Here is a 17,942-nt window from a genome sequence, read left to right as displayed (position 1 = left end):
CTTCTTTCTAACTGAGTTGGCTTCATCCTTGAAGTTTGTTGGGAGTCCGGTGAAAATCTGAAGAAAATCCCTAAACATGTGGCATAGTGATAGGAAAGGGTGAGGGTGATGTATTTTCCTTGTGGCTTACCTTTGAGTGCTGGTTTGGCTGGCCAACGTTTCGGTCTAAGTTTCAAATGCTGCACTGTTTTCTGTGCACAATGCAAGGATTGTGGGCAATGAGGCCACATCAGAGAGGAGAAGTGCTGGGGGTGTTCTGTTCATCTGAATGCCCTTCCTAGTGAGTGTGTTGATGCCTCCCCCGTGCAGTACAACGTGATCCCCCGGGCGGTGCTGTCCCTCAAGGTGCTTGCCGAGCTGCCCATCATTGTGGTGCTCATGTATCAACTGTACAAGCAGAGCGTCCATGATGACGTGGCCGAATTTATCCCGCTCATCCTCAACACCATCACCCTGCAGCCCATGCCCCAGCACAGGTGAGCAGAGTTGCTGTTCACCATTGCAGTGGCTACATTCAATCTTGATTGCTGAGTTTAAAAGGACGGGAGGCTGAAACTTGCATGCCACGGGGGTGTGTGTGTATGTGTCTGTTGGCAGCATTTTGCTATGGATGCGGTTGGACAACAGAAAACGGTTCACTCGCAAATGGCCCTCACAGTGCCTGCATGGGCAGGAATCATTGAAAGCCTTGTCCGAATAGTATAAGTTCAGTGTGAATAGAACCAAATAGAAAATACTATTTGCAATTTATTCAAAGTTTCGAACATTTGTACACTTCTAGTTTTCAATCATTCACACTTGCATCGTAGTGGCAATGGAACTGTGCCTACAGCCACTGCAAAATTCCTGCTGTCCGTACCCATACGGGGCTTTGGCATGGGCGAAGTGTGCTGTAAGCCATCGAATGCTGTGGTTGTCCAGTACCTATGAAGTGTAAAAGCCTTGCTTTGGCTGGCATGCTGCCACTGTTGGTACAGGGTAAATAAAACACTAACTTGAGGTGACATTTGCAATGTAACATGTGGGGAGGCTGGGACAATTGTCACCCGGGAACCTAACAGTGGGGTTCTACTTTATTACCGCAGCACTGCCATTGATTTGCAGGCAAATGGTGTGGATGTCAGAGATAAGCTTTAAAGTGTTTTAACAAGTCTTGGTTCTTTTGTGGTGGCTTTAGAGTTGCTTCGGCACATGCCGTTTCGCCTATTAGGCATTTGGCATTTCTGTAGTGCTGTACATGATTTTCAACATTTCACAGTACCCAGCATGGCAGTGTGTTGCAACATGTGTTTACTAATGCTGTTCGCCATTATGTCATTCCAGAAGTGGCTGCGTCCTCCCCCCATGCTTCTTCTCCCTGTGTGCCCTGTCTTCTCCCTTGACTGCCTGGCCATGCTTATGCATTGAATGGGAGCCTTGTGCCCATTTAGGCGTGTGTTATTGTGGGAGTAACTAGGCTAACTTATTGTATGACTTGCTCCTTGGCTTTCTGCATGAGTTACTGCATGGTAACACTGTCGTCATTCTTTTCTTGGTGGCAGTGTAGATGAAATGTGCACTTGCAGTCATGACCCACTCTCAAGCCGCACATTCTTTCCGTCTCTCTCTCTCTCTCTTGCAGCAAAGCTTTGTAGTATTTGCTTCCCCTAATATGTGTTAGTACGAAGTCCTTTGTGGTGTGGATACTAGTAAGGATATTAGTTGGGAAGGCTGTGGAGCGTTTAAGTGAATTCTTCAGTGATTGCTCTGGTGTGCCACGGAGCACCCTTACCAATGCTTGTAACGCGTGGTCTAGTCTGTGCACTTTTCTTGTGAAAAAAAGAGTTCGGCCTGACTAGGATTTAAAGCTATGTTGTCCTCTTGGCCCCAGCTTATCAGTGTGGTAAAGCAGCTGCTTTACCTGTTTTTACAGCAAAGGCGGTACACTTAGGAGACATTCTGTGCAAGGCAGTATGCCGTAATGCAGGGGTTCTTTTTAGCCTTGGGTACGTTTGAGAGATTTTAAAAGATGATGAGGAAACTCGCGTGACTTGGCTTCCATCCCTTCCTGCCTGACATGCATCCAAAAAGCTAAAGCATGCAGGTGCATGGCCCCTAAAAAAAGCTAAATACCCAGATTAAACCAATAACAACAGCCTACAATAAAAGCTGCCTACTGTAAGCAGTCACAGAGTGATTAGTCCCGAAAATACTAAACTGGATTGACGAAGGGTAGAGGTTGAGACACTGTTTCGGTTCCTGCGGCCATTGTCTCTGCATGACATGTTCCACATGCTTGTCCGCACCTGACATCCTTGCTTTTTACTCCATCTTTCACTTTTCCCTTTTATGCCCCTCTTTCTTTTTTTCCCAGTGCAGGGCAGCCGACTGGAACAGCCCTCTGGTTAACCTCCCTGCCTACCCTCCCTGCAGAACCTAACCCTCCCCCCCCCCCCCCGTCTCCCTCTTGGCTCTGAAAGTGCTGGAAGAACTGCTTGGCGGTTTCAAACGAGTCTGTTCCGGTGCTTATGTAGCATATGGTTGCAGAATAGGGCATTGACAAGCCTGAAACCTGTTGCGACCCAGGGGCAGCTTTGTAGCCAAGGCTGGTCCACCAGCCATTTTTCTGATGGAGGCACATCAGCGTATAGTTGCTTTTTTTTTTTACTAGTCACCGCTGCCTGGTTGCTTTGCAGGATGAACCCGGCCTTCAACCGGGAGGTGTTTGTGGACTTTATGGCAGCCCAGATCAAGACGCTATCATTCCTGGCGTACATTGTAAAGATCTACCAGGTGGGAATCCCCGGGATGGAATCCCCGAGGATCACTCTGCACGAACTCTTCAGCATTGGCGAGGCACGTACGGAGTTGAGGTGCATGCGCTGCTGACCAGGTCTTCAGTGCGTCTTCCAACGCAGGCGCCTAAGTCGGTCGCCCACATTGTTGAATAACGCCAAAGGTGAAGTCGCAGTCCGTGGGCCCTGCGCGCTTCCTTTGTTGCGCTGCAATCACGGAATCTCATCACCAACTTACCTTGGCTTTGGTTCTGGGAGGGGGAGACCAACCGGAGGGGGAGGGCATCCAGCACTGCTCTCTTATTGCTCGCTTGATCCGCGACTGCCATTTCACCTGTTCCACTGGGCTCACCGCATAAACTGAGCCTGCCTTGCATGTGTGGCACCAGTGGACCTAGTGGAGAGTGAGCGAACAAAAGCATGGGGTTCTTCCAAGTATGACGGATTGTTTGGCAGTACCTTCACTCCTGTCATGAGAAAAAGATTAGGGGCTTTTGCATGGCTATCTCTGTTCTCGTTGGTCACATGTAGAAGCACAATGGCTTCGCAGGCTCAGTTCTGCACGCTTGCATGTTTCCATTTTACGCAATTGACGATAACGCATCACAGTGAAGCACGTGCTGAGAGCTTTGTGCATGCCTCATGCAATGCTGGCAACATTGAGTGACCCTCATTCATTTACTAGGGCCTAATTGGCTGTTACCATACGGCTGCTCAAGTTGACTTTGCCTTTTTGGTTGTGACGTCATCAGGTCATTCTCTCCAGTATGGTGTCAGATTTTGCATCACATTACATTTCATTTGCTAGTAAGACTGAGCAACTATTTGACATTTTAAACACACTTCAAGTACTTTTTGCTCTCTTATTTGTACTTCGCTTGAGAATTTGATATTTCATATCTCAAAGGGACGCAAAGGGGAAGTATCAACAAAAACAAGCAGTTGCAGTAAACTGGTAGATTAATATTCAGGAACGTTGGTAATGTTCCTTTTGTAGCGAGAGCTACATTACTGTAGCCGCTTCGCCTCTTTAGCATGGTCGCACTTTCGCCGTGGTTGCACTTCGGCCGTGGTCGCACTGCTCGGCGTGCCATCTGGCATGACGTCACTCCGCCATAGCGCTCGTCGTGGAGCAGGCACTGCTCACCTCGCCAGTTGTGTGCATGCATAGTAGAGGGAGAGGGGCTGTTGCAGTGTGTGTATACACACTGTTCGGTGTAGCGGGAGGCGAGCCGCAGCGTTTGTTCGGTGTCGCGTCAGCGTCTCGTCTACCAGTGTCGTCGCTTGGAGCCCGCAGTACAAGGCGACCAAACACATGAGGGCACATATGAACTGGCGTCTCCAGACGGGGGTGGAGAGACATCGTGAGCAAAGCCCCTCAATTATCTCCTGTCCGTAGCTAATTGTCCCATTCAGCGGTTACGGGAACCTTATGCGGGGGCAAGGGGGACATAGCAAGGGTACAGAAGGGGCACTGCTGCCTTCGCAGAAACGGGCCGCGGCCCTCACTACTCAGTCAGTAAAGTCTCAGTACTTTACTGACCACCAAAGCGTATTCATTGGGATAAATAAAGTTGCAACCATTGCTTAACCATGTGTCTTTCTCCAAGCATAGACAGAGATTAGCCAAGTAAATCATCAGTAGCATTACATTGCTTAACCACAGCGAAGCCTAAGTGTAGTCATGGCCTGTAGCTCTACCTATCTAGCAGGTTTAACCAGGGCTAAACCACAGCCAATATTTCTTCATAAAGATGCCTGCGTTGCTCTGAAAATTGCGAACAAAGTCCCCGATATTCTGCTCCATTTGCATCCCATATGAAATATAGTGGCATTACCCCAGTTTCAAGTTGTGTTTTGGTGAATCAGGGAAAAAAACGGACCGCGCGCCCCCCCCAAAAAAACACTTTACCAGCCGATCGACCGACTCTTTACAATATTTATTAGTAGCTGGTGCTGTAATGCTGTTTACCGTGAATGCCAACGCCCTTCATTATATGAAGGCTCTTTTCTGTAGCCATTGTGGGCTTGCCGTTCAGGAAGAGCGAGCGTGAACTTGTGCGTGGCTCGTGCTTCTGAAGTTGATGTGTGCGACGGCATCATGCACAGCGACTGAGCGGCATGCAAAGAGAGCGAAGCTTCGGACATCACAATAATGTGCATGTGAAAGCAGGGAGCCAATCGGGGGCACAACGAAGAGTTCACGTGACCAGGGGCTGTTATCAGAATTCTCAAGGGACTTTGTGTCAATGTTTAGCTGCCTTGCAATTATGTGGCTGGTATCTCTCATAGCCCCCGTACTTATGGCATTGGAATCCACGTACAAATAGAAACAACACAAAGCTGGACATACTGATGTTTGACTTTGCTTTTGCAAAAACACCTTGGATGAATCAGTCTTGTGAATATTCTTACGGTGGTGGTTCTTTGTGGTCCTCTGTCTGCATTGTGGTGAAGGGGGCACCGTGCTTGATCATCGATGCAGGAGACGGTGGGGGTGCACTGTAGCCAGCTGGCGCAGGGCATGCTGGGCCTGCTGATGCTGTGCCCCCAGGAGGTGGCACACCTGCGCAAGGAGCTGCTCATTGCCGCTCGACACATCCTGGCTACCGACCTGCGCAACAGCTGAGTAACATTTTGACAGAAGACAGGAAAATTGTAGGGCACTGTTTGGGTCGTGCTGTAAAGAATGCACAGTGTGGGATTTTCACGGTGTGATTTGCATTGCTTGTGTGTGAACCTTGTGAATGTGCATTTATTTTTCTTGAACATTTGTTGCGGAGCAAACATAATGTCGCTGCAGCAGGAAATGCATTATTTCCTAGACACTTCCTTGTAGCTTCGAACATCCAGTGTAACCTCTTGGAATAAGAATGATGGGAGCTTGACTGTATATACAGGCATGAGCTTATGGTGTGGTCATCACATTTGATGTTATCATGTTTTCAATATCATTCGAGTCTTGCGGAAGTGACATTTTGTCAGAAAGCTCAGGTTCCTTAATATGATGTTAAAAATGACGAGAAACAGCAAATACAGAAAAACCCCTCTATGATGAAGCAACCCCGAATATAACGAACTTGGACATGGCGAAATATGCTTTATATCGAACACTCGGGAAATTTTTCTAGCATCATGCATGTAAAATGTATTTTTTATAACGAACTACACATTGGTTATATCGAACGCTTGAGTGTCTGTAATCGGTCGCCAAATGCCCGCGATCAGTCGCCAAAAGCCTGCCAACGCGTTGTTGCTCCGGCTCCAGGCAGTCTCAGGGCAAACACGTTACCCGACCGCCCAGCCGCACTTCAGTGAAACCCGTGAAACGAGGGAGCGGGAACAACCTTTTGAAATCCACGCTATCGGCCAGCCTCGCTTTGCAGCGCTCCTTTTCGGCAGCCGCCTACCACATGATCAAGCACGTGCGGGCAGCTCCGGAGCTATCGCACTGGATTCGATGATTTTTTGGGAGAAGGCAGCCTGACAGCCTGCGTAGGCTGTGATTTGCCGCTGGCGCTGAGATTTGTTGACTGGCCTCTGATTTTTACGTGTTGTACATTGTGCACTTTGTGCTGGAGAGTTGGTTTCCGACGGTTGTCCTTGTCGGGTGGTCACATGCACTGATGCCCTTGTGAAAGCCTTCCCTTTACGGTGCGCTTTCCTCTTCTGTTTCCCTGCAGAGTTCGTTGGATGCATGGAGCAGTTGTTTGATGAAAACATTCTCATTGGAACTGGCTGGACAGCTTATGAATCGCTTCGGTGAGTGGGACAGAACCCTCCTCTCTAGCGGCATGTGCCTGTGCCTTCTTGTGTTGTTCACCACTCTTGCCTTTCCTTTGAGCTGTGCTAGTGAAGAGAGTAGTGAAAGAAGTGGACAGAAACTCTTGCTCTTTATCAGCTTACTTCCAACGGTTTCTAGACTGTCTCTAAAAGGGAGGCACACAGAGGTTGCATGTACTCTCCTGACCTCAAGTGGGCACTGTTAAATTTATTTTTTTTTTTTGTGAGAAGGGAAAGTGACAGAAATGCATGTGTGATGTTTCTGGCTGGTGGCACATTTTGAGAGAGACATACACTAGAACCTCATTATAGTGGTGTCATCAAGACAACAGGGTAAATTTGTTATCGGTGGTATTCTAAAATTCAGAGGGCTTATACGCTGTGAAGATGAAAGCAGTAGTGTGTCATCGTGAGCGTTCGACCTCAACGCAAGTTGCACACTGAGAAATGAAATGAAGACGCGCCTCCGATTGTTGAATGCACAAATTTCTGAGTGAAACATTTGGACACTTGGTTCGAATACCTGTCGCGAGCTAGTGCCTCCAACCTGACTAAGAGATGTACGCATATGCAATGAGAGATCATATAACACCACCTGCAGGGGTGTACGATGAATGGTTGCGTCGCAACTGTCTCACATCTCTCCTCAACCGTGCCCTAAGGGAAGAGGTAAAGAGGCTATGAAGGCATAATATTTAAGGTGCATATGTCATCAGTTCGAAATCTCTGTCGCAAGCCAGTCTCCAACTTGACTAGCATATGTAAGCTATATGCAAAGACAAATCGTACAACACCATATGGAAAGTTGTACGACAAACCAGTGGTGGTACGTGTAGCCAGGGGGGGTATATATAGATGACTGACATGTATAGGATTCTCTGAGATGGTGGTGCTTGGCTTGCTGTGTGTGTCCTATGGCAGCTTGATAACAGCACCTTATTTTTCTTGCCATCGATGGGATTTTCTGTACCATTTGTGAGTACTAACACACTCCACCAGCTTTTCTCGTAATGGGACTAGTAATGCTTTGAAAAAAATGGAAAATTGACTTTGAGGAAAGGAAATGGCCCAGTAATTGTCTCTCATCTCGGTGGACACGGGAACTGCACTGTAGGGCAAGAGAGAGAGGTGGACATGGAAGAAAGAGAAAAAGGGTTGCGGTACCACCTCATGAATAATTTCAACCACCTAGGGATCTTTTAAGGCGAAAGCCTTTATACGCTCATGACTCCCCAGGGGCCATGTTCGCAGGAAAGTGTCCCACTATAGCTTTCAAACTGATGATGTAATCAAAACGTAATAGAAAGCAAAAAACTAAATATAGATGAAAAATAAAGAAATAAAATAAATAAAAATTTAAAATAATAGAAAACAAAATAAAAATGACAAATTAAAAAATTCAGTGGAAAAAAACTGCGTTTTAGAAAATTCCATGCTTTCGCATTCCTGCACGTAAACAGAGCTAAGTGCCCTCAGAACTTTTTAATGTGCACTGACATCGCACAGCACATGGGCGCCTTTGTGTTTCGCCTCCATCAAAATGGGTTCGAACCCTGGAACTCCGGCTCAGTAGCCGAGCGCCCCAACCACTGAGCCACTGTGGTGGGTCAGTAATGCTTTCTCATTAATAAAAGGAGGAAGGGTCACCCAAGCAGCCATCCACCGCTCAGCAAAGACAGCGTGCTGACGTAAAAGAAATGCCATGGACACGAAAACAGCTAGATTGACTCATGAAAGTTTTTAAAGAATTTTGCGCTGTGATTAAAAGCGGCCACCTTTGGTCACCTTGTTTGTGCCAGAGCACATGGCCCACTGGCAGAGCACTTCCATTGACACATTCAAGACAGAGGCAAGCAGGCAGTACCATAGTTATATGTATAAAAAGGGAACATTGAAAGGGAAGAAAAATATTGTAATTCCTTGCGCAATTAACCCTTTTTTTTTTCATAAATGTTTTTGACAATTTGGGGGGAGGGTTCATTATGCAGGGGGAAGTTTCTGCCGCTTTCTTTGTGAGATTCCAAATTTCCTATTATAAACCCGGCTGCCGGCCCACTTAACCGTCTGTCCACCCATTCGGTGCAAGGTCAGCCACGTTAGTGTTGCGCTGGTGTTTAGCATCATTTGCTTTGAAAGATGTTTGCTGTATCATGGTGTGATCCAGCAGTTTTGTGATAGTTGATGGCACCTGCCTATTGTGGTGAGATAAAGCGAACTTGCTGAATACCAGCCCTAAAGGTCAGGTGCACATTTTTTGCACAAGGTTAAAAAGATTGGCAGGGTGGTCACAAGTGTATAATATGAATGTTTGAGCATTGGCTGTGGTGTGAGAGGGATTAGGCATTTTCACTGCCGATCTCGACCTCGCTAAATTGTTGGAGGTGTGAAGGTCCTGCTTCCTCCATATCATTTCAGTGTAGAGGATGTTTTATAGTGTTCTGGTTTAAACTGCTGCGCACTTCTCCGATGCTTGAGTGCTTGCCGCCTTTGCATGCACTGGCGGAACCGGGCACGTAGCAGTGTGCCGAGCAAGCCGGCACTGCTGCAGCTGTTGTCAAGGGCACACATCGTTTTGGCGCTCTGCAAAGTTTGCCAAGTGTGGACGAAAATGAGGAACACACTAAGAAAATCTACTGCTTTAAGAAAAAAAAATAAAAGGAGTGAATTCTCAACGATAAAAGTAGGGAGTTCATTATAAATACGGCATATATTACGATTATAAACCGATCTCTGCCTTTTCAAGCCGAGGGCATGGAAAGAAACAGACAGAATGCAAAAACACAGCTACAGCAGATATGTCGATCTTATTTTGGAGGCAGCACCTCAGAAATACCTGCGACAGCACATGAACGCACCCTGTCTCCCTCGGAGCACTGGCTGCCGTCATCACTGTGCCACTGCTGCTTCGTCTTTCATGCTGCCCAGTCCTGTTCCCGTTGGTCCTTTTTTCCTCTCCCTACTTCTTGCAACTATTTCAGAGCCTTGTCTTTCTCAAAGGCTGGGCCTCACTCATGTCTGTGGACACCGGAACCGCACACCGGAACCACGCTGTAAGGGAAGGGGTAAAGGAGGGAGTGAAAGAAGAAATGAAGAAAGAGGTGCCATAGTGGAGGGGTCTGGAATAATTTCGACCTCCTGGGGATTTTTAACGTGCACTGACATCGCATAGCACATGGGCGCCTTAGCGTTTTGCCTCCATTGAAACGCGGTCACCGCGGTCGGGTTTGAACTCGGCACATCGGCTCAGTAGACAAGCACCTTAACCACTGAACCACCGTGGTGGGCTCACACTTCAGAAATGTATTAATTTTGCAAAGTTTACCAATGCATGATATTCACACCATGAATGTTGCTATTCTAAGTGCTGTAAAATTAGTAATGCGGGTAAAATAGAAAAACGGCTTTTATTATTGCATTCTTTACTCGTCGTACTATGTAGCCCTGGATTAATGTTATTTTTATTCAGCAGTTTTCTGTGCACCTAGATACTAATTAATGAGTAATTAAAATTATCTTTGGAACTAAGTTCTAATTTATAGAAAAGATAATATCAGATTTTGAATCAGTATAAAAAACAGCAAAGTGATAAAGTTTCTTAGACTGAAAATAAGGAAAATAGGTCTAAGTGCAATGTCCCCCCTTAGGGGACATGGTGGTCTTAAAACGAAAATTTTTATTTAGTATTAAAGACATTATAATTAAACTAGGTGTGTCTATGTATTTCTTCTGTCTGTTTTCAAAAATATAATTAGTTTCAGTATATCTAAATTAATTCCTATATTACAAAAAATTAACCGACACCTAATAGTTAATTTATTACGGGCCATTAAGACACTTTTCCTCTAATTTTTGGTTCCGATTGAAATGGAGCTGTAGCCAAAGACCTTCCATCTGGAGGTATACTATTCATATTGTTTTTTAAGTACATCATCACATAACGTTCAGTTATGTCCAAGCACCATAATGGTAAAATATAATTACGTGACGTTACGGTTTGCAAAATTTGATATGTGTGACTCTGCCATAAAAAAATAGCTTAATTCCATAGTTTAGTTCTTTCTGAATTCAGCGGTATAAGGTTAATTGATATTTCACCATAAAAATTTAATGAAAACTTCCGTAAGACAAGCCATTTTGGCCAAAAGCACGAAACTGAGAAAATTGCATTTGAAGTGCGTGCGCGTGCCATTCGGAGGTCGTTGTAGAGGCCGCAGAGAATGGTGGAATGCAGATGTTTGAAAAAGATTTTGCAATAGTGAGTAATAGCTGGATGTAGGGGAGAGTACCAGCTTTCGAACAAAACTAAGGTGGTGGCCATCAGGGACGCGGGAAGCGCCAAGTGCTGCCGCATTTTGCTCTGAAATTGCCATTTCCACGTTTATATCAATTTTGTGGTGGTTGGAGGTCGAAGTAGACTTTGAAACTTTGTAGGCAGGTACTTTAGAGTGTATTGAGCCTAGATATGCCATTTTTGCAAAGTGTAAAATTTTCACATTTTTTGACGATTTCAAGGCCTGCATCTCCCCTTAATGCAAATCATTGAAATCTGATGTGGCCACCCGTTGCCTCCCACCCCTCTCTCTCTTCCGCCTCATACTTTGGGAAATTGCCTGGCAATCGTGGCAGGTAGAAATTGAATTAAATTCCACTAATTTAATTTAAAAAATAATTCACTAAGTAATTATGGTCTTATTGCCCTACTGTAGAATGCAGGACTATGTGGCTAACCTATAATAGCTTTCGGTGATGTGACCGCTGTGGTGGCTCAGTGGTTATGGTGCTCGGCTGCTGGCCCGAAAGACGCGGGTTTGACCCTAGCCGCGGCGGTCGAATTTCAATGGAGGCGAAATTCTAGAGGCCTGTGTCAGTGCACATTAAAGAACCCCAGGTGGTCGAAATTTCCACAGCCCTTCACTACGGCGTCTCTCATAGCCTGAGTTGCTATGGGACTTTAAACCACCATAAACTATAAAAAATTCTGGTGTTATAGTATATCCATTCAGATGCAGTACTTTTACTAAAGTGTGGACATTATAATGAGGGCTGGTTGGAATATACCTTGAATCAGGGTCCTTGTTGCGGCGTTTGCTTGGGCAAAGTGAAGGGTGCAGAAACTGAGAATTCTTGAAACACACACTTGAGTGGTGGGGGTGGGGGCTATGATCGGGGTGCGTGCAGGCCTCTGGCATACAGCACTCTGGCCGACCTAGTGCACCACGTGAGGCAGCACCTCTCCCTGAACAACCTCTCGTCGGCGGTGGCCGTGTTCTCACGCAACGTGCATGACGAATCGCTGCCAGCTTCCATCCAGACCATGTCCTGCAAGCTGCTGCTCAACCTGGTCGAGTGCATCCGGACACGCTCCGACCAGGAGAACGGAAATGTACGGACCATCCCTCCTCTTTTCTAGGCAGTGATTTGTCGAGAGGTGACCTTAGAATAGCCCACTTAAGACATTGGTATTAAAGTGAGGGTGCTGGAGGGTGCATCATTACAGCATGCAATGCATGGAGCTGTTTTTGGGGTTTGTATTTTATGAAACTCTGAGAACAAAATCGGGCACTGTTTTGTGAGCTAGAAACCAGGTCTTTCTTTTTACCCTTCAGGCAGTGTTGATGCATTGGCCAGTTGGTTTTTCCCAGTTGTTGGCTAAAAATTTCCCATTTTTTCCCACAAATATTTTTTTTTCAAAGTATAGTAATTTTAGAGTGAATACAGCCAAGGTAATAAATATAAGAATGAGTTAAATAAAATAAATGCAAACCCCAATAATAATGAACATCAGGGCTGCATTGTTCTTGATCACATCATCGTCAATCACCACTTGTCTTTATTAGTTTTTGCGTTCGGACGGGGACCAGCTCGGCTACTTCCATTTCCTTTCTAGCCTCTCCTGTATAGACCGTAGAAATTTTCGCGAATTCCTTTACAACAACATGATTGCGTGACTAAAGAGCTGGGAGTGGTTGGAAGCAATTAATGGAAGGGCCACTGTCACTATAGCTGGGAGAAATGCAAGGACGCAGCACTCGAAGCCTGAATGAACCTGAATGGGCCAGGGCTCTGTATCCAAGGCTAGGCAACAAATTAAAGGGAAACATCAAGCCAAATTTCTTCTCGCGACACTAGTCAGGCCGCCATGATAACAGCATTTTCTCTTTATCTCTGCACATTTTCCCGAGAAAACACATTTAGAACACCGGTCTTTAGCGAAACCAAAATATTCCACGTTTTCAATGGGTTATTAAACAAAATTCCCTTCTTCCCTGAGTGGCTTGATTTTCCCACGATATGGGAAATTTCCCACGATTCACAATACTGCCTTCAGGTAGCCGCAAAGCTGCCTGAATGAAGTGTTCACCAGTTCATCCCATCAATTCCCCATCCTTTGTTCATTTAACATTTCGTTCTCCCTTGTTTTTATTGTAGTCTGAAATATTTGATTTCTGTGTTGATTGTAGACCAGCTGGGATTTGCAGGTACTGTGACTGCAGAGGCGCCCATTCAATGTTACGGCATGCATTTGGAATACTTGGAAGGCATAAGAGCTGTATTGGCTAGTGCTTCGTAGTGCCAATCTGTGTTTCGGGGGCTTCCTTTTATTGTGAATTGTTTGACGATTAGCCGCTGATGAAGCCTTGTTCCGAGCAACAAGGCTTGAAATGGGATCATATCAACTTACCAATAACAGACTGTAGAGTACTTTTTGGTATGGTTCAGGATATCTCCTGCTGTCCACACAGGGCTGCAGTTCTTCCATTTGCATCAAAAAAATGCATTTTGGGAAGGCAGCTTTTGGCTGCAGTTCAGGGGAAACTTCTGTGCATGGAGCAAGAAAAATGAGGCCTTAACTTGAGAACACGTGCTTGGAACAAGGTGTGTTCTGTGCAGATGAAACTTACTGGTGAAAGCAGTTCAGCTAGGTTCCTCTGCACTGGTTTGTGGTGGTTATTTTCGTTAAACGCGATGGTCTTTGTAGGATCAGTGCAGTGGTCCTTGGCTATGAATTTGCCACAGATGGCTTGATCACCACTCGAGGGAAGGGGGGGGGGGGGGGGATGTCAGCGTTGTGAACTGGGCTTGCATTATAGATATGCACTACTGGGGACAAAAGTTTCCGGGACGCAAGCTCTAGGAAAAACGTTTATTGTAGCTCCACTCCGGTATACCCAGTCGCCTGATATTGTGAAGAGAGGAAGGAGCATTTAGGCCTTTAATGCCTTCATACATTGTCAGGCGACTGGGTAGCGAGGTGGAGCTGCAATAAACGTTTTTCCTAGAACATTAGAATGGTCTCTAAGGAATGCACCCGCTCATTTGCTAATCCATGCATCACGGCACTAAATTGCTACATTAGGCTTCCAAGTGCGCATTCTAGTTCTGCATTTCAAATGTAAAGTTTGCACACGGAGTGTACAACTGAGACAAGTGCGACCATGTATACTTGGTTTGCTTGGGGCGTTATGTTATCTGGGTGTTTGGGCCAGAAAGGCAGGTCTTCTCATTAAGCAGCTAGAACTGCAAGGACCGTGCTTATATGGGGAGGCACCCACACACCTTCATTTGCCAACCACCACACTTGTGGAAGGTATGCTGAAGTGTTATGTGTTCATACAGTCCTGTCTGGACATGCTGTAGAGCAGGGGATCTCAAACTAGGTTCCACAGAACTCCAGGGTTCCTGCCAACGCTCTTTGGGGTTTCCCATCACCTGAATCCCCGCATGCCTCAACCTGCGTCTTTCCTTTACCCTCTTAATTTGGGACTAATCGCACTGAAATTACTCACTGCGAACTGTTTCATTGCACAGGCAGTCATTCTTAATTGGATTTTAGCATTTCTTGAGGTGCCATGTGCCTGCGTACTCCTGTTTGCATGCATGTTGGGGCAGGAAGCGATGGAATCCAGAACACGGGGTGTTCCTCAGCACATTCTGAAAACCGTTGGGGGATCCTTGAGGCTAAAGGGATTGAGAAGCCCTGCCGTGGAACAACAGTACAGTTGGTTATTTTTTGAGATCTTGATGTGTTTAGAACAAACTTTGTTACATTGTGCGATGTTATGTATTTTAAAACCTCCACCTTTTTTTTTTTTTTTGCCTAGTGTTGACATTATCTCATCAAGCACTTTAGGCTGTTGTAGTGGAACAGCTAGTTTTTGAGGCAGTTCATTTACTAGTTGAAGTTCATGCTGACACGTAGGACTGAGAACTAGTTGACAGCGATCCTCGTGTTGGGGCAACGGCTGTGCCAAAGTAATCAGTGTGTGGGGAGGGAAAGGAGTGTGGTTGGGGCTGTCTGTCTGAGTAAAGTAGGAGGCGTTGCCTCATCCGATGGTTTGCGCAGGGACGGGAGCTGCTTATTCGTATGCTGGAGGTGTTCGTGCTCAAGTTCAAGACAATAGCCAAGCTTCAGCTGCCCGTGCTCATGCAGAAGAGGTGAGCCTGTTCTCTCTCCCCTGCAGCCCTCCCCCATTGAGTGATGCTGGCTACAGAGCCAGCCAATGGCTTGCTTTGTTGCATTTTGTTGAATAGATAACTCCTGGATGCGTGGCACACCATTGAAGCAGAAGAGTCAAAAGGTGCACTTTTCCACGTTCATTTGGGCGCGTGCAAATTAACAGACATTTAGCATCTCAAGAAACACAAATGAAATCCAAGGTTTGACAGAAACCCATCTGGTCGGGAATGTTCATGGCGGGAAAGTATCGAGCGCTGACCAATCTTGTTAAAATAAAGGACATTTCGGCCCCACTACGGGGCCTTGTTCACAGTGAAGGGATGGAAGTTAGAGTTGATGATGTTGATGATGATGAGGGTTCATGATGTGATGTAAACAGCGGAGGTGTATCGGTGGTAGATTGCCTTCCTTGCAATTAAGCATATGTGCCGTCGTCTGAATATCAAGGGATTCCAAGTAAAGTCTTGTCATCTTGTTTGTTTCTTATCCGATTATCTTTACGCCATCCCAGTCGATGGCGTGGCCCAAAGAGACCACATGTTCAGCCAGCACGTTTGTTGCCACGTGCTTCTTGTTGACATCATTGTTGTGCTGTAGCAATCTTTTCTTGAAATCGCCAGAGTGCGTCATTTCTTTTGTCGTGTGACTGTGCAGCTGCTAAACTTTTTGAGCTGATGTGCTTTTCTGGGCATCGGAAACTTGGCAGCATATCAGCTACGGTGTTGTGTTTGCTTGTCTGCAGCCGGCAGCAGGGACCACCATCCGAAGCGAATCGTGAGGACAGTGCCCGTGCCAGCCTTCAGTTCTCTGCCTCCCTGGCTGACCTAAAAGAGGAGAAGGTGAGCCGTGCAGACTCCTTTCCTGAGTGCGAAATGCCTTGAGCTTTCGAGACCCACGTTTGTCAGTGAACTTTGCATCAAAGCCACTTGTGAAGCCTTTCTGCTAATGCCAAGGCGGCATGTGTGCCTACACCTGGCAAAGCAACAAACTTGTTCTGCAGATTTGGTGAACTAGTCCACAAGTTTGCTGAGCCAGTTTTCTGAAAACCTGCAGAGTTCCTGTGGTGTGTGTGATATGGCGCATCAACTGATGCTGGAACATCAGAAATGCTGGCTTCGGAACTTCTAGTAGGCGACATAGTTTGAAACTGGCCAGTGATCACAGTTGCGGACTGACATTTTGTACTTGGTGGGAGCAGCAAAATGGTCCAAATAGTCAGTCCAAAAAATTATTGAACTTCAACAAAATTGGCTGGTAGTTTACCATTGCTAAGCACGAAATGTTGTACGAAAGCAGGCTTTTATAGGGGGGCACCAATACCACATAGTACCTGGAAACACAATCTAGGTGTACACTGAGCCAGTGAGCCAGTAATGCGCATTTCCTTACTTTTCATGACTTTTGCGCACAGATGGAAGTGAGAGTGTGTTGCAGTTTAACATATAGAGGACGAGTGGAGGAGGTGACGGGACGCGCCACCGTTATTTGGACACGAGATGCCTCACGGATCTGTGTTGCTCATCGATAACTTGAGATACTGCAAAGCATGCGCTGACCATTTTGAAAGCCCTCACTTGCTATGTTTCGGCTACAACCACTGTAGTGGAGTGAGACACTGGAAGCTTGGGTTGTGTGCCACTAGCTGCCACCAGTGCACATGCCTCAGTACGCCACCTCTTTTTCTCGTGTGGTGTTAACTGGTTGGTGGCTGTCATTTTTTTCCAATGGTAGTTTCTGCTTTTCTACACTGTTGCTATGTGTGCTGGTGTTGGCTCAGGCTGATGAACAGATCAGCAGAATCGGTTGATTAAAAAGCTTTTCTACGCAACCTGAACAAATGCACCCAGAAATGTTTGGACCAGTGGTTTTGTGGCTAGTGGCTGGTTCAAATGCAAGCACTGACTTGTGGGCGAACTGCTGAAAATTCTCTTGCCAAACAAATTAATTTTCAAACGCAAGCTTAACAGCACTGATTTAAAATGGCTGATTTGACAGATACAGTCGAACCTTGTTATAGCGAACAGGTCACGCATGTTAATATAGTGTCATATGGCCAAAATTTCTAATAAATATTTTGGTCAAAAATGCATGCAAGACCAGCGCAGTTTACTCATTTAAGGCATGGCACCTCGGGTGTCCCTTACTAGAGCAGGGAAAGAACTTTGCTGAAGTTCCAGCGCTATTTCCGGAGACCATGAAAAACGACGCCCAAGGCCAGTTAGCAGCCTCGCTTTCCCGCGCAGCACTGCCAGCACGCTGCAGCTGCGGCGGCAGGTCAAACTTTTGCTAAGGTGGCTTCCTCGCATCACAGTAATGTTGTTGAGGTTGAAGTTGATTTCTCGCTGGGAGAGAGAGGACGCAGGGAAAAAAGCTGCTTGAATGCAGCTTGAGAGGCAACCTACGCCCACATTGCCGAGGCAGCGTATTGCCTCAATTTTTCACAAGGCAGCTACAGGTGAGGCAGTCGAAACAAAAACTAAAGTATCAACATGAATTAAATACAACATTTCAACATTTAGCATCACAATCAAAACAAAAAGCAATGTAAATACTACAAAACAAGAGCACTACATCATCCAAGTGTACAACATAAGCAGAATTTACCCGCGTTATAATCTTATTTACAGTTCAGAGCAAGTGCAAGCTAAACGTCTTCAAAAAGGTACAAAATGGTTTTTAGGCTCTTCACTGTGATATCTCGTAGCGATATGTTGTTATTTTCTATGATGTTCAGGTATTTTGAAAGAATAAAAGTCTGATTGCATACCGTATTTGGTGCGACAAAGAGGCAATGACCAAGGAAAATGAGAGTGGGTATCATACACCGTTGAACAGCGAGATATTTTTAGAAGCGAGAGAGTGGTCACGTGCAAAGTGGCAAACCAGGATGAAAGCTATAGGCGTTTTCACCACTTTCGAGTCGGCAG

General features: G+C 46.0%; 1 protein-coding gene across 9 annotated transcripts in view; it reads left to right on the top strand.

The window, feature by feature from the left end:
* Nipped-A (Transcription-associated protein Nipped-A) overlaps positions 1-17,942 on the top strand; it is a 270,630-nt gene that overhangs the window by 31,676 nt on the left and 221,012 nt on the right. For 6 of the 9 annotated variants that reach the window (XM_077657536.1, XM_077657532.1, XM_077657533.1 and 3 more), the window contains exons 8-14: positions 310-476; positions 2,676-2,835; positions 5,260-5,398; positions 6,458-6,536; positions 11,736-11,940; positions 14,902-14,993; positions 15,758-15,854. In XM_077657536.1, coding sequence (XP_077513662.1) covers positions 310-476; positions 2,676-2,835; positions 5,260-5,398; positions 6,458-6,536; positions 11,736-11,940; positions 14,902-14,993; positions 15,758-15,854 — 939 coding nt within the window. The remainder of the gene's footprint in view (positions 1-309; positions 477-2,675; positions 2,836-5,259; positions 5,399-6,457; positions 6,537-11,735; positions 11,941-14,901; positions 14,994-15,757; positions 15,855-17,942) is intronic. The other 3 variants (XM_077657537.1, XM_077657535.1, XM_077657531.1) reach the window with 1 other exon arrangement.

This window comes from Amblyomma americanum, chromosome 3 (assembly GCF_052857255.1).
Source record: "Amblyomma americanum isolate KBUSLIRL-KWMA chromosome 3, ASM5285725v1, whole genome shotgun sequence".
Classification (NCBI taxonomy): domain Eukaryota; kingdom Metazoa; phylum Arthropoda; class Arachnida; order Ixodida; family Ixodidae; genus Amblyomma; species Amblyomma americanum.
The sequence above is the reverse complement of the archived record's forward strand: the minus strand, read 5'-3'. Positions and strand labels throughout refer to the sequence as shown.